The sequence below is a fragment of the Benincasa hispida genome, chromosome 1 (genome assembly GCF_009727055.1).
Source record: "Benincasa hispida cultivar B227 chromosome 1, ASM972705v1, whole genome shotgun sequence".
In the NCBI taxonomy this organism is placed as follows: domain Eukaryota; kingdom Viridiplantae; phylum Streptophyta; class Magnoliopsida; order Cucurbitales; family Cucurbitaceae; genus Benincasa; species Benincasa hispida.
In genome coordinates this window covers 39,836,644-39,851,133 of record NC_052349.1, presented here as the reverse complement: position 1 = coordinate 39,851,133, position 14,490 = coordinate 39,836,644, and the positions used below count along the sequence as shown (strand labels likewise).

Sequence of the window (14,490 nt, the reverse complement as noted above, 5' to 3'; positions counted from 1 at the left end):
TAAAGATTTGATTAGCTACTGAAAGCTTAAGCCGTAGAAGTGTGGGACCCACACCCATCTCCGCTGCGGGTATTGACTGTTACTTCCTCACAAGGACAAACCCGCGAAAGCAACAGCCTGAATCTGGTAGCCGTTCCATTGAAGCTTCTTCCATTTTTTTCCTTTTGCTTCCAATTTCTCAACCCTTTTCCCCAAATATCCTAATCCCGTCCCACCTCAAGCAATCCCCACACCACCGCTGAAGTCAAACCGGAACGTTTTTTTCAACCCCCACATTTCCCTTTTTCCTAATTTCATTCATCTTCATCACCCCCTTCTAATTGCAATTGCAGGTATTAATTGATCTAATCCTTACTTTTTACCTGCAAATTTCAGGTATCAATCCATCATCGGTTTCTTTTAGTTTACTTGTTGTTGCAATCTGTCCAACGTTTGAATGATTGAACATTGACCAAACCCTTTTCCGTTTTACCTTATTACCGATTGGTTTAGTTGGGTAGTTTTAGTTAGATCAATGTCTGTCTGTTTATGCGTGTTTGATGGTGTTTTCGTGTGATTAGTATCCCTTCTTTTGATTTTGAACTCTGTTCTTGTTGCGTTCCTTCTTTATCAATTTGATATATTATCCAGTTATGATGGTTGCACGCACATTTTCAGGATTTCCCATATTATGCTTTTGTCTTCTCCTATCAATATAGAACTTTCATTGTTAAGTAATGTTTGCTCTCTATTTACTATGTTTCTTTCTCGCTCTTTGAATAGATTGAGCTCCAACTTCACATTTGTTTAAGTATCTGCATCATGAAAGCATGAATTTTTCTTACATTCTTTTATAAATGATGGTGAGTCATTACTAAGTGGCAGCATGAGGCCGGGAGCTCAGAGCATGGGAGAATGTTCAAGTTCTACTTCATTGAGCTCTCACCTGGACACTGACGATGATCGCATGATTGCTGTTGCATTATCGGAAGAGTATGCTAAGTTAGATGGTGCCGTTGCCAGACGCCTCTCCAACCTTGCCCCTATTGCTGTATGATTTTTTGCTCTTTTCTTTTTGTTATAGCTTAGGCTTTTTTTTCCTTGGAATAATTTCCAAGCCACCGCTTTTCCATTCAGCATGGAGATAAAACTACCAATCACTTTATATCTGGTTCGGATTTTAAGGAACTAACTGTGAAATTCTCAATTTATAGTTGGGGAATTTGATAAGACAAGCTTATTAGTTATCACTTCTCATATGAAATTCCAAAAGTTTTTTTCTCTTCTTAGATCGTTGTCCTGAAATTAACCATCGTTGGTCTGAAATTGTGTTCTAATAGAATGTTCTGAAGTGTTTGATTTATTGGTCTTCTGATTATTCTCCTCATCTCTTGGCTTATGAACAATTTTGCTCCGTCTTTTGAGAAAAAGATATTACCTAAACTCATACGTTAAACTTGAGTTTAACTTCACTCTTTGGTATTCCAGCATACTCCAAGGATAAATTTGTATATCCCCAACCAAAGTGATGCCAGTTTGGAATATCAAAGGCTTCTTCAGAGGTATGTAACCCACACTTTCTGAAAGTAAAAGATAGATTGCCCGCTTGGTCAACAGATGGCGCTCTCTCTCTCTCTCTCTAGTCTCTCTCGATATATATATATATATATGATACCACCTTTTCTCTCTGTAGAATAACGATGAAATCTAACATAAATAACAACTGCGAAAGAATTTTGACAAGCAACACATGCATATTCCCTACCAAAAAAACAAAACAAAAACAAAAGACACGTGCACATTCATGAACAAGCATCAGTAGAATGAAAATTACTTCCAGGGAGTTGAGACGGTGCATTAAGCTCTTAAATTTACTTGGTGGGCGATTTTGTAATCATGATCCTGTTTAAGGTCACACAACCACTGTCCAATTGCTCAAATTATTGTTATTACTATTTTGGTATTCTCTTGGTAGTGATTTAGGCTTAATCTTAAATGGAAGTCATCTTCTGTGCCATAGCTAGTTCCCTGATTGAGGAATAGTTCAAACAAGTCTAAAAAATTGCATTAAAAAACTAACAAGCATAATGAAGAATATCAGGGCATCATGATCACCGACTTTGCCTACACAACGCCATTTGAGATAGCTTATTAGCCTACATTCCAGTTTAAGCCATTCAAATTCTAGTCTACATTTTTTTTCTTTCAAGGTGCAGTTCAATTCTGTATCTCCGTAACGACATGAACCAAGTTAATAATGGGCTTTCTTTCTTTCTTAATTTCAGCCTTTCTTATTATGTTGCTTCTGCATCTTCAATTTAATCCTTGCTCCTAATTTATTTTAAAACTATACATTGGATAAGAGCTTAGCTTTACAAGATGAATATAGCATCATAGAACTAATCCAATGAGGATCGCCTGGTAATTGCATCCATGTGTTGTCAAGAGGGAATTGCTGAAAGTTACTCAGATAAAAACTGATGGTCGTATAATTCAAGTGTATGTTTAATGCCATTAAAATTTACCATCTCCCTAGGCTTCTCTTCTTGCCCCTACCACTTTTGATGAAGTAGTTTTCATCTCATTGTGTTTCAGGCTAAATGTCTATGGTTTGCATGAAGTGAAGGTCTCTGGTGACGGAAATTGTCAGGTATACGGATTTTTAAAGTAAGAGGTAGAAGCTTCTGGTTTATCTACAATCTACCTATAGTTTCTTCTTATATGGCAGTTTCGAGCACTTTCAGATCAGATGTACAAATCACCTGAATATCACAAGCACGTGCGGAAAGACATTGTAAAGCAGGTAGATTGTCATATCTCAAGGTGCTTGAACTAGGGAAAGTAGTGGCTCCTTTTCTTTTGGGATGAAAAGCTCAGAATTGGTTAAGACAATTGAAAGAGAAAGTAGGGAAGGTTTATGTATAATGTGGTCTGAATAGTTGTGAATGGGAGAAAAAGTGGCAAATTTTCACTTTTACTTGATTTTAGAATCTGAAACTTTGATTTGTATTTTGTCATATCAGAGGTGCTCTTATACGAATTTTAATCAATATGTATAAGTTAAATCTGATCTGTTAGACTTGTCAGTTGTGACTGGTAATGTCTTACCCATGTTTTGGTGCCAAATTGAAGTGAACATAGTTTTCAAGTAAGGGTGAATATCCTACGTGTGTATTACTCACCTGGGTTTATTATTATGTTCCAGCTAAAGGACCACCGTTCTCTGTACGAAGGTTATGTTCCAATGAAGTTCAGTCGTTATTACAAGAAAATGGCAAAGTATGTGAAATTGTTCAGGATCGTATCCTCTCTTTCTCTCTTATTGAATCGATGGTCATGTGTTTATTGAGTCGATGGTCATCTGTGGATTAACTGATATTAAACATTTTCTTGAGGAAAAAGGTTTCCTTTTTGATTTCTTAGTATATGATGCAGATCTGGCGAATGGGGGGACCATGTAACCCTACAAGCAGCAGCTGATAAGGTATAATATATAGCTAAAATTAGAAGGCGATTTTTATTTGTTATCTTGATAATTAAGATTTTGTATAATATATGCAAGTTCTCATATCCTTGGAAATGTAGACAATGGATGAAAATTACTGAGACACTGGATTACTGTATTTGCTACCTCACTGAAGTCAGACTCTTGGATTGGGTGTTCTAGACGAGAGAGGGAGAGAGAGAGAGAGAGAATGGAGGAGATGGGTGATAATACGTCAATGAATGGCCAACTACTTCAAAGAATTTGTTTATCCAGTTCCATGAGTGAATTATATTCCAAAAATTCTGGAAGATTTTCCATTAGAACATTCAGTCCCACCTTCTCTGTTAGTTTCTTGATCCAGCTACTTGATTGTGTGCAGTTTGCAGCAAAGATTTGCCTCCTGACGTCATTCAGAGATACTTGTTTCATTGAAATTGTTCCACAATGTCAAACTCCAAAGCGTGGTAAGTTAAGAAATATGGATATGGATACGAGGCATAAATATGATATGGATGTAGGTTTGTTATTTTAAGGCTGAATTATACAAAATACCTCTAAAATTTGTACTTTGTGTCAAAAATACATTTGAACTTTCAAAAGTTTCAAAAATACCCTTAAATTTTCAAAATGAGTTCAAATATATCCTTACCGTTAGTTTTGGATGGAAATTATTAATGTTTTGTATCAAAAGTACCCATGAACATTCAAAAGTTATTTTAAAAAAAAGTTTAAAAGTACTCTTACAGTTACGTCTTACATATCTATTTCCCATCCTTTTTCTCCCCTCTCTTCTTCAATAGCCTCTCACTCCCCTTTTTTGTTAACTGTTTGACATTTGTTTTTCTAAAAAAATAATAATAAAAAATAAAACTATCACTTTAGTTAAGGTACATGGACTATAACAAGAAGAAAAAGAATAATGAAAGTGCCCAGGAATTTTAAGACTTAAATAATTTAACAAAGTTATACATTAGTACTTGAGTGGGTATTAATAGCCAAATACATTTTCTTGATTTGACTATTTTCGGCTTGGTATTTTTAAGGGGAGATGTTGATTTTGGATTTTTTTGAGATTTTGTGGGATTTTATGTTTTAACTTAAAGTTTTAGTTTTTATTTTGGTTGTTGAGAAAATTGGTGTAAGAATTGAAAAAATTAAAGAAAAATGAGAGTATCTATATTGAAAAAAAAAATGAGAATATCTATATAATTTATTTTAGAATTAATTCTTTTGAACTCAAGAAAACTTCAAATAAATTGATCATAATCCTAATGGTAGAAACATTTTAAATTTTTTTTAAAAAAATTTATAGTTATTTCTACGACGAGATATTAACACTTTCTGTTTATACATGAACATTCCGGGTGGTTTTGAATTTTTTTCAAGTTTCTTTTTTTTTTTTTTTCAAATGAAACAAAACTTTTCATTGATATAATGAAAAGAGACTAATGCTCAAAGTACAAAAAGACATAATAGTCTATACAAACTAGAAGACGAGGGGATCAGTAGGTGTATCCAGATATCTCAACTAGGTTGACACATCTTTAGCATCCTCATCATATCCCAATATTGAAGTAATTTAACGAGACAATTCTTAACTCAAGAAGATACATAGTGAAGTACAAACTGAATTCATGATTCAAAACATTAACAGTTTCCATTTAAAACTAACGGTAAGGGCATTTTTGAACTCTTTTTGAAAGTTTGAGGGAATTTTTGAAACTTGTAAAATTTCAGGGGTATTTTTGATACAGTACGAAGTTCAAGAGCATTTTTTATAATTTAGCCAAAATGCAGTACGTTTATTAAAGTGTTACCTTTTTCAACAATATATATCATTTTTATATTTGAAGAAATTTAAAGTCAATAAGTTTTTGCATCTATCTACTTAAAAAATGAGTTTGATGTGTTAAGACACAAGTGTTTAGTACATGTCTAATAAGTACAAGGCTTGTTTTAACTTTATACAACTATGTCTCACACGTGTGCTAACAAGTTTTGGAGTGTCTCGCATGTGTCAAATATGGAAACATGGACATGCTTTCCAAACTAAAGTTGTGCTTTTAGGTGGTAAGATGATGTATATTTCTTGAAATTCTCATTCATTGATTTCTGATATGGAAATAAATTTTTTTATTGGCCATATGAAATGGTACGAAAAGAGATGGAAGCCAAATCCCTAGTATTGAAAAATAATTACAAGAAACTGAATTGGCAGTTGAGTATAGTTTTATATTTTAAAATACACTAAGTTGTCTTTCCAAAAACCTTCATAAATCCAACTTTTATTACATATCTTTCCTTTAGTCTTTTTCCTCCAAGAGTCTCGGCTATGAATATGGAAGAATTGATACTTTTTGCTGCTTAGGTTAAAATCTATTTGACCGCAAGGTTAAGTTGGAACCTGTAATTATAAAACATTTTGCAAGATATTTGATGTTGATGAAATTCAATATATAATAACTACACAGGACGGGACTTGGTATCATTCCTGTCTCCAAACTAACATGCAATTGTGATGTATATTTCCTCGGTACCTCAGTTTCTTAATGTGTAGGGCTGAGACGTTTGAATATCAACACTGTTGCATTTATACACAATGCTTTGCTGTAGTTTTGGAACACTAGGGTTCTTACAGCTCCTTTACCTTTGCAATAATGCAGAGCTCTGGTTAAGTTTCTGGTCTGAGGTTCACTACAATTCACTTTATGAAATCCAAGGTTTGGTTATACTGGAAAATCCATTTTCTGGTTCTCAGAGTAGCAAGATTTTTTTAGAGTGAATGCGCTTACTTGGGAATTGTGTTTTTTATTTTAATAATGTGTTTGTCTTTCTTGCAGACGCTCCAGTTCAACAAAAGCCAAGAAGAAAACATTGGTTGTTCTAGGAAAACGGATTGTTGTGAGTATAGATAGCATCCTAGATATTTGAGTATACTACATTGCAAAATTCTTATTTTTTTAAAAGAAAAGAAAAAGAAATTATATGATTGTTATATATATATTTCTTTTAAGTGTATGTAAATAGTTCATTATACATATATTGGCTTGTATTACTGCACTTATGGATCCAGTGAACTCTATAATAGAATTATAGTCTCATGATGAACTCAAAGAGTAGACTCTGGTGCAACTGTTCAAGTAGCATAACTGAATTCAGTTTAGCATATCCTACAGAGCAAGAAATATTTTATTTGTATTCATGAAATCTCAAACTTGACTCAATTTTTGGTACTTTATCACTCTCATAGTTTTGTGGCATATATATTTATTGGGTGATGGGTAATGGGTAATGGGTAATGGGTAAAGGAAAATGGTTTTGGTGTTCTCATTACAAATTAATAAGGGAAAAATTAAGCAGAAATGCAGAAAACAACCTAGAAATGAGGTAAGCTCAGAGAGAGCAAACCAATCCTGCTCATTTCCAGTTGTTGGCAACAATGTCAGCCAAATCAACAACCCGTTGAGAGTAACCCCATTCGTTGTCATACCAAGCAATGACCTTCACCAAGTCATCCCCCATAACCATAGTCAAGGAAGAGTCGACAGTTGAGGAGACATCAGAGCACCTAAAGTCGACTGAAACAAGGGGCTCGTCACAAACAGAGAGGATACCGTTGAGCTCCTTCTCAGCACTTTCCCGGAATGCAGCATTCACCTCTTCAGCAAATGTCTTCTTAGAAACCTGGACAACGAGATCGACAACAGAAACATTTGGAGTGGGCACACGAAGTGCGATCCCATTGAGCTTTCCTTTAAGGGAAGGAAGGACCAAGGCAACAGCTTTGGCTGCTCCTGTGGATGTAGGAACAATGTTAAGTGCAGCAGCTCTTGCTCTCCTGAGGTCACGGTGGCTGGCATCGAGTAGCCTCTGGTCACCAGTGTAGGAGTGAGTTGTAGTCATCGTTCCCTTGATGATACCTGCCATATATTTTATATCAACTCTATCAAAAACCTGAACTTTACTAACTTTTCCGCAATAGCCTATCTAATGAAGAATTTGTGATAGGATTCAGTATGCATTACCAAACTTCTGGTCGAGGACCTTGACAAAAGGAGCTAGGCAGTTGGTAGTGCAAGAAGCATTGCTGATGATAGGCTCATCAGGGCTGTACGCATCAGCATTAACCCCAACGACGTAGGTCGGAATGTCACCCTTCCCAGGTGCTGTAATTAGGACCTTCTTTGCTCCAGCCTCAATGTGCTTCCCTGCACCCTCTCTATCAACAAACACCCCAGTTCCTTCAATCACCAAGTCTATTTCCAATTCCCTGCATTGATCTAGTCATTTATTTCTGGTCTCATCAAGATGATGAACAAAAATTTGAAGCATAGAATTAGAACACCCACTTCCAGGGAAGGTTGAGAGGATTGCGGCTGGAAACCACCTTGATGATCTTTCCATCGACTGAAATCGCTTCATCTCCAGCAGGTTTCACATCGGCTTCAAAGATGCCGAGGGTGGAGTCGTATTTGAGGAGGTGAGAAGCTTGTTTGACGCCTCCGGTATCGTTGATGGCAATGACATCAAGTGGGGAATCCTTGCGACCATGCCAGCACCTCAAGAAATTCCTGCCAATCCTTCCAAACCCATTGATAGCTACCTTAAGCTTTGCTTCCACAATCCCTTTCTTGTATCCTCCGCTGCTTCCCACCTTCAAGAATTCAATGGATGTAGGTAAGGCACATGAACAATCATTAGTGTAGTATGAATATTCACTTCAAAATAACCCCATATGATGTTTCTTGGATAGGTAGGCCAATCTCAAGAGTTTATAGATATGAAACAGGAACCCATAGTATGTGCTTGATGAAGATTGGAGGAGAAATAAAATGAAGTGGTATACGTTCTCGGGTATATAAGCTTTCAGAAATCTAAATACATACCCTTTTTATGATAATCAAATTAAAGCAAGAAATAAACTTCGTTGTTGATCAATCAAATGCCTTCGAAACTTAATGACCATGTAACTGCTTTCATTGTACGCCATGGATGTTTATATGTTCACTCATATAATCATAGTACACTTTTGGTTGTATGTCATGACTCAATGTAGATTACTGAAAGCTTTAGATAAATGGTTGAACATTATTAACACATTAATGTCACGATCCAATGGAATACCTCCTCATGCACATTTGACTTTTTACCGAAGTAATGAAAAGAGATCAATGCTCAAACATGAGATACTCTTAAGAAAAGAGAACTCACGGCAGAGGTTTGAAAGGCAATGACGGAAAGGAAGTCCTCAGAGGTTCTCCTTGCAAAGGGAAGGCAGGTCGACGAGTTGCGGAGGCCAGAGAATTCTCCAAATCCCTTTCCATTAACCTGCTATGCAAGAGGATGCAGTAATGTTACTAGACATAAAAGAGAGAGATTACAGAAGGGTGGATGGGAAAAGAGAATGCTGTATTAACCTGAATAGATGGTTTGGCTACTGACAGAGTAGCCGTAGCCATGGCAGAGGGCGTCGAGAAAGAAGCAGCAGCAAAAGAAGAAAGAAGAAGAAGAATCAAGCAGTAGAGAGATGGGAAATTGAGAAGGATGTATATATATTTTGTTGGTAAGTAAGAGTGGGATGTTGAGTTGAATGGCTTTGAATGAAGGATGAAGGGTAAGGGGATGAGATTATGGATAGCCTCTCACTCAATGAATGGCTGTGGTTACTTCTGCTCTGTGTATCTTCTACTGTGTGATTTGTGATAGTCTTTCAGCCTTCTTCCTTCACCCTCCACTCCCTATGCTCATTTTCTTCCAATTATAATTTACACATCCTACTGTGGGGCCAATGCCAAACTCATTATGGGCCTCTAAGTCCTCACCTTTTCTTTTTTCTTTTTCTTTTCATTTTTATTTTTCTGAATCCAAGCACCAGAAGATTGTCGTCCCAACAATTGCCAACTCAAAGATTACAATATATATTTCTAGTCCTTGTTAATTGCTAATACAATTTTTGTTCTTTTCAAAAAATTAAATAAATACGATTTTGATTAAATTAAGTAAAAAGAAAAAGTATGAACTATTTTAGGATTGGTTTCGGTTAAGAGTTGTCTAAGGCAAGGCTCAAAACTCATGGGTAGGCCCAACCCAAAGGGTATCGGGAAAGGGCATAGGGAAGTGCCCGTCCCAATAGGAAAATGTTAGCGTCTTGGGATTTGGAGAAAATTTCTTGTATGAAAAATTCTTCATACTACCTCCATTCACTGATTGCCACAATAATAGCATTTAAGAATGATGTGAGGTTCACGAAATAAATAAATGATGAATTAATTAAATCATGTAATCACGTGTCAAATAATGAATGGAAGGAGTTGTTACTATAGTACTAGATTTTTTTCCTAGGGTTTGAACTGGCTAAGCCAGTAAATATATAACAATTGAGAAATAATCAAGCCAGGTCCAGCTAACATTCTGTAACATCGAGCGCTATAAACATCCCTAACTTCACTTCTAATCACAGGTCATCGTAGATGTGTATCAAAGGACTGACTTATAAATGGTCGCATTCAACCACCCCAAAGGAGAATGTAAGTGATCTCAAAGGGAGAGACCTGGACCTTACTTTTTTTTATGCTTAGTTGAATTAGTTACTCCTCGTACTGACTTAAGCATTGGAGTGCAATAAGCTCAGCACTACACTGATGCAAAGATCTCTTACACAAGTCAGCTTGGAGGATATTGAGACCAGACCAGAGGGTAGCAGATTGAAGGTCAAGGACATTGGGTACCTGTAGCTATGCCTAATGCGAACGAGATCCGAATGCCAACAGTTTCAATTGTACCGCTAGACTTTGAAAAGTTTTGTTTTTTATCCATAAACTTAAAAAAAAAATTTAAGAAAAAAATATCGGTTAAAGAGTTTTTTTTCCATTAAAATAAGATGGATATTGATGTAACGGCTAATATGTAAAATTTGGAAAGCTTGCATGACAATGTTTGTAACCTTTTCCATCTAAATTGGTGTGACACTTGATAAGTAAAGAATGATTATATTGAAGATTTTAACGATAACTTTTGAGATTAAATTTATAGTAATAATGATCTTAATCTTTTGTATAGTTTGTAAAAAATATGGCGCATTTCTTCTAAATTTACCCATCAACTGCTTTATCAAATTCCAAGGTAATTTTTTGGAACAAATTATAAAATTTAAAAGGTAAAAAAGAAACTTTTCAAAGGATATATTGTATGATTTAAAATACAATTTAAAACCCATTTTTACATTTAAAATGTGGGTCTGCCAAAATCCACATAATTATGGATTTTCATGGGCGTGGCGAGGATCAGGTTTCCCTAAGAGTTAATCCTCATCTTGTTTATATATATATATAAATGAATTAAATATATTCATCAATATATTGATATGTCAAAAGTTTTATAGAGATATCTTTGATATCTCGTATAATACTCATAAAATATGAAAAAACAATATTAGTACTTAGTCATAAATATAAATATATATTAGTTTAAATCCTATTTTAGTTCTTGAACTTTGAATTTTGTTTTACTTTGGTCCCTAAACTTTGAAAAACATTCGTTTTAGTCCTTAAACTTTTAAAAGTGTTTATTTTAGTCCCTATTATTAAAATTATATTAACTCTTCAATACCAACAACTAACATGCCAAAATATTATTAACTATAAAAAAAAAGAATTAAATAGTTTAAATAGATAATTTCACATAGAGAATTAAAGAGAACCCTTAAACCTCCTCATATAAACTAGGCTAAATTATACAAAATACCCCAAAACTTTGTATTTTGTATCAAAAATATCTTTGAACTTTCAATTGTTTTAAAAATACTCTTAAATTTAGAAGGAAAAAACTATTATACTCTCGCCCTTAGTTTTGGATGGAAACTATTAGTATTTTATTTGAAAAATACCCTTAAACTTAAAAAAAAAACACTTATTGTTAGTATATAAACACAAATCATTAATACTCATTTAAAAAATATCCTTGAACTTTTAAAAGTTACTTTAATACTCTTTCTAAAAAAAAAAAAAAAGTTGAAATGTTTTTACCAAATACAAAATCAACGTATATGGCTATTAACACACTCAACTACTAATATATAACTTTGTTAAACCATTTAGTCCTAAGGTCTCCTCAGTGCTTCCATTATTTTTTTTTTCTTTTTGTTATAATTTATATATCTTCACAGTTTGTTTTTAATAAGATGAACAAAGGTCAAATAGTTAGCAAGAAAGGAGAATAAGAGAAAAAAAAATAAGAAAAATAGAGAAGTGTTTGGTCATATACTGAAGTAGGGGAGAGAGAGGAAATGGAAGAGGGAGGTAGTACATCTTCCTTTTCTTAAAAAACACATCTAAACTTCTAAAAGTCGCATTAGTAGACTTACTTTGAAAAAAAGGGTGAAAAATGGAAGAGGGTATTTTTTAAACTTTTGAAAGTTGAAGAATAATTTAGAAACAAAACACTAATAGTTTTCATCCAAAACTAATGGTAAGGATATTTTTTAACCCATTTTTTTAAGTTTGAAGATATTTTTTGAAACTTTTGAAAGTTTAGGGATATTTTTTATACAAATTACAATGGTCGAGAAGATTTTTCATAATTTAGCATATAAACAAAATAATTAACCTATCAATTTATCTTAATGTATGTAGTCCAAATGTTCAATTTTATGGTTGAGAGATATATAATTATCTAAGTCATTAAACAATAAAATTTCAAATTTAAATATTATGCATATATAATCATAATAGGGACAGTTGCAAGTATAAAAACTAGTCACAAAGTATTAACAAATATAACACAATGTCAAAAAATTGTAAATATAACAAAATTTAGATTCAGCTTTTAAAGTCTATCAGTGATAGACCATATTGCTAATAGAAGTCTATTAGTAATAGACCATATCGCTTATAAGAGTCCATCACTGATAGATTTTACTATTTTTGTAATTCTATAAAATATTGCATACACTTGATTATTAAATGTACTACACATTGCAATTATCCGAATAATAATACATCGAGAAAGTAAAAGGGGTAGGAATTAGGAACAGGGTAAATGCAGAGACGAGGATTCTCATTTAGTTCAGGAAAAGAAAATTCCTCCCCATTTCCTCCATTTTCAACCTAAACAAGGATGGGGATTTTGGTGCCTTATATTTCTCGATTACAGCATGAATAATGGAAATGGAAAGGTTATTCCAATCTAGTGTTGAACAAAGACGTCCAAAACCTTAGTTACTCACCCGCTGCAACTTAAGAGTGATTTTGAAATAGTTTGAAATAGTTAAAAATATTTTTACCATGCTAAAACATTTTTACCATGCTGAAAAGCACTCCTTATCATTAAAAAACAATTTTAGTGGTGTATAAATAGAATTAAAAAATATAAAATCAAGCATAAACGTGATTTTGAATTATTAAAGACTTTGAATGATTTTAACTATTTTAAAATCACTCCTAAACATGCCTAAATCGAGTATTGGACAATTTAGGATATTTCCCATGAGATGCATACTATGTTGATACCTTTAGATATAGAGAAGATAATTTCCCCTATTCAAATGATCGATCCGATCCACATTCTAGAAACCTAAGTTTTGTAACTTTTTATTTGCATCATCACAAAGTGAAATTACATAATCAACCTTGTTGTGTACACATATTGATGCCTAGTGTCACGATCGTACTTCTTCAAATGTTCAACACCATGATTCACATGCAATCTTGGTCAGCTTTAAGAGAAACCCAAGTCCCAATAAATTTTTTGCTGACTCTTTAAAGCTTCTTTAGACCTTAGGCAAGGTTCCTTCATCCTCAACCAAATTGAATTCATGCGAAACTGAACTTCATCCGACCATACACGTCGTCCGTATGTGTATTTTCCCTCACCAGCTTGCCTCTACTCTAGGCCAAGTTCTGAGGCTCATCCTTGCCCAAATATGAGGTTAATCATCACCACAATGCAACGTCGCTTCTCTTTTTGTCATCTTGGTTCTCAATAACACGTCTCGATAATTCTACATCGCTTCAGAACTTCACAGGATGAGTTCGGATCCTTCCTTGGGTTAAAAAAGATTTAAAACACTCTACTCAGGCTTACCAGGTGGTTCAGACATTTATCATGGCTTTCTGGAACATAATAATGCTTATCAGACTCTACCGACCTACTTCGGCACCTATTAGGCTTCTACCGATCTTATGGTCGCCTATGGGGCTTCACTAGGCCATTATAATGCTTATTGGGACAACTCGGGCAAGTATCGAGCCAATCGAGAACTATCGAGTCTCATTGATGCTTCAAGATGCCATCTCCAGTGTCAGGATGTCATCAGCTTTCTCTCTTCTATTCGGACACGCTTATCAAGAACCATATCAACCAATCCATGGGAAACTTTCCAACTCGGGAGTTTTCAAACATCCATCTATCTGGACATATCAAGACTTGAACCCTTTGAAGTCCTTATCGAATCAAAATAATATACCAGGTGCTAAATCGAACCTCTGGCCGATGGGTAGGGACACAATGCCGACACACTTGTGTCGTCCAACATTGTTCATGAGATCCCATTCTCAATGGAAGACGTCCAAGACACTTGTCTTGTAACGTTCGCCCACACCATGACAAACGCATGTTTCATGGGGTAGCACACTTAGGCCACAAGGCTCACGAGAAGTGGAGAGTTGACACCATGTCTCCCCCTATAGTACATTCTGAATATTTTCCTCTTTGTCTCTCATGCATATGAAATGTGACGAACGATCACTCGCCAAGGTAGAGCGCCCGCCTGAACTCCGATTGACATGAAATTCAACATGCTTGCATATTTTAGCAATATGCATCTAACTCCAGAGTCGCTCGTCCAAACTCACGATGGAACCCTGACTTCCGAGGTCATGGCCCAGTGCCCTTTGGCCCCCACTGAGTTTATCACTGACACCACTGATCACACGATTGTTTGTCGTTTTGCTTAATGTTCAATATGGCATACTTGCCCACTTATGTTGGTGTGTTGGATGATACACTATCCTCCTTGATCGCATCAA

At 34.9% G+C, this 14,490-nt stretch overlaps 2 protein-coding genes across 5 annotated transcripts; one reads left to right on the top strand and one right to left on the bottom strand.

The window, feature by feature from the left end:
* Positions 1 to 92: 92 nt before the first annotated feature.
* Positions 93 to 6,925, top strand: LOC120081793 (OVARIAN TUMOR DOMAIN-containing deubiquitinating enzyme 12). Of its 4 annotated transcripts, none has more exons than XM_039036972.1 (10): positions 93 to 332; positions 859 to 1,030; positions 1,468 to 1,541; positions 2,575 to 2,629; positions 2,708 to 2,782; positions 3,185 to 3,258; positions 3,415 to 3,463; positions 3,846 to 3,930; positions 6,130 to 6,186; positions 6,307 to 6,925. In XM_039036972.1, exons 2-10 carry the CDS (start codon positions 866 to 868, stop codon positions 6,351 to 6,353), a joined length of 681 nt encoding a protein of 226 aa, XP_038892900.1. In that variant the 5' UTR covers positions 93 to 332; positions 859 to 865; the 3' UTR covers positions 6,354 to 6,925. The 4 variants fall into 4 exon arrangements, with proteins under 4 accessions (XP_038892900.1, XP_038892908.1, XP_038892915.1 ...); XM_039036980.1 differs by having other exon boundaries at positions 93 to 375; positions 865 to 1,030; XM_039036987.1 differs by having other exon boundaries at positions 93 to 375.
* On the bottom strand, positions 6,647 to 9,040 carry LOC120081786 (glyceraldehyde-3-phosphate dehydrogenase A, chloroplastic). Its single transcript, XM_039036952.1, has 5 exons — positions 8,884 to 9,040; positions 8,678 to 8,794; positions 7,816 to 8,120; positions 7,492 to 7,736; positions 6,647 to 7,386 (listed from the first exon to the last, which is right to left on the bottom strand). Exons 1-5 carry the CDS (start codon positions 8,923 to 8,925, stop codon positions 6,884 to 6,886), a joined length of 1,212 nt encoding a protein of 403 aa, XP_038892880.1. The 5' UTR covers positions 8,926 to 9,040; the 3' UTR covers positions 6,647 to 6,883.
* Positions 9,041 to 14,490: the final 5,450 nt, after the last annotated feature.

Bases quoted from the DNA above. Each gene is read 5' to 3' on its own strand.
- LOC120081793 (XM_039036972.1), top strand. From the start codon at position 866: ATGAGGCCGGGAGCTCAGAGCATGGGAGAATGTTCAAGTTCTACTTCA. The intron at 3,931-6,129 runs GTAAGTTAAGAA...GCAATAATGCAG, and splicing joins ATGTCAAACTCCAAAGCGTG to AGCTCTGGTTAAGTTTCTGG. The intron at 6,187-6,306 runs GTTTGGTTATAC...TCTTTCTTGCAG, and splicing joins TTCACTTTATGAAATCCAAG to ACGCTCCAGTTCAACAAAAG.
- LOC120081786 (XM_039036952.1), bottom strand. From the start codon at position 8,925: ATGGCTACGGCTACTCTGTCAGTAGCCAAACCATCTATTCAG. The intron at 7,737-7,815 runs GTGGGTGTTCTA...AGATCAATGCAG, and splicing joins CCTCTCAACCTTCCCTGGAA to GGAATTGGAAATAGACTTGG. The intron at 7,387-7,491 runs GTAATGCATACT...AATATATGGCAG, and splicing joins GGTCCTCGACCAGAAGTTTG to GTATCATCAAGGGAACGATG.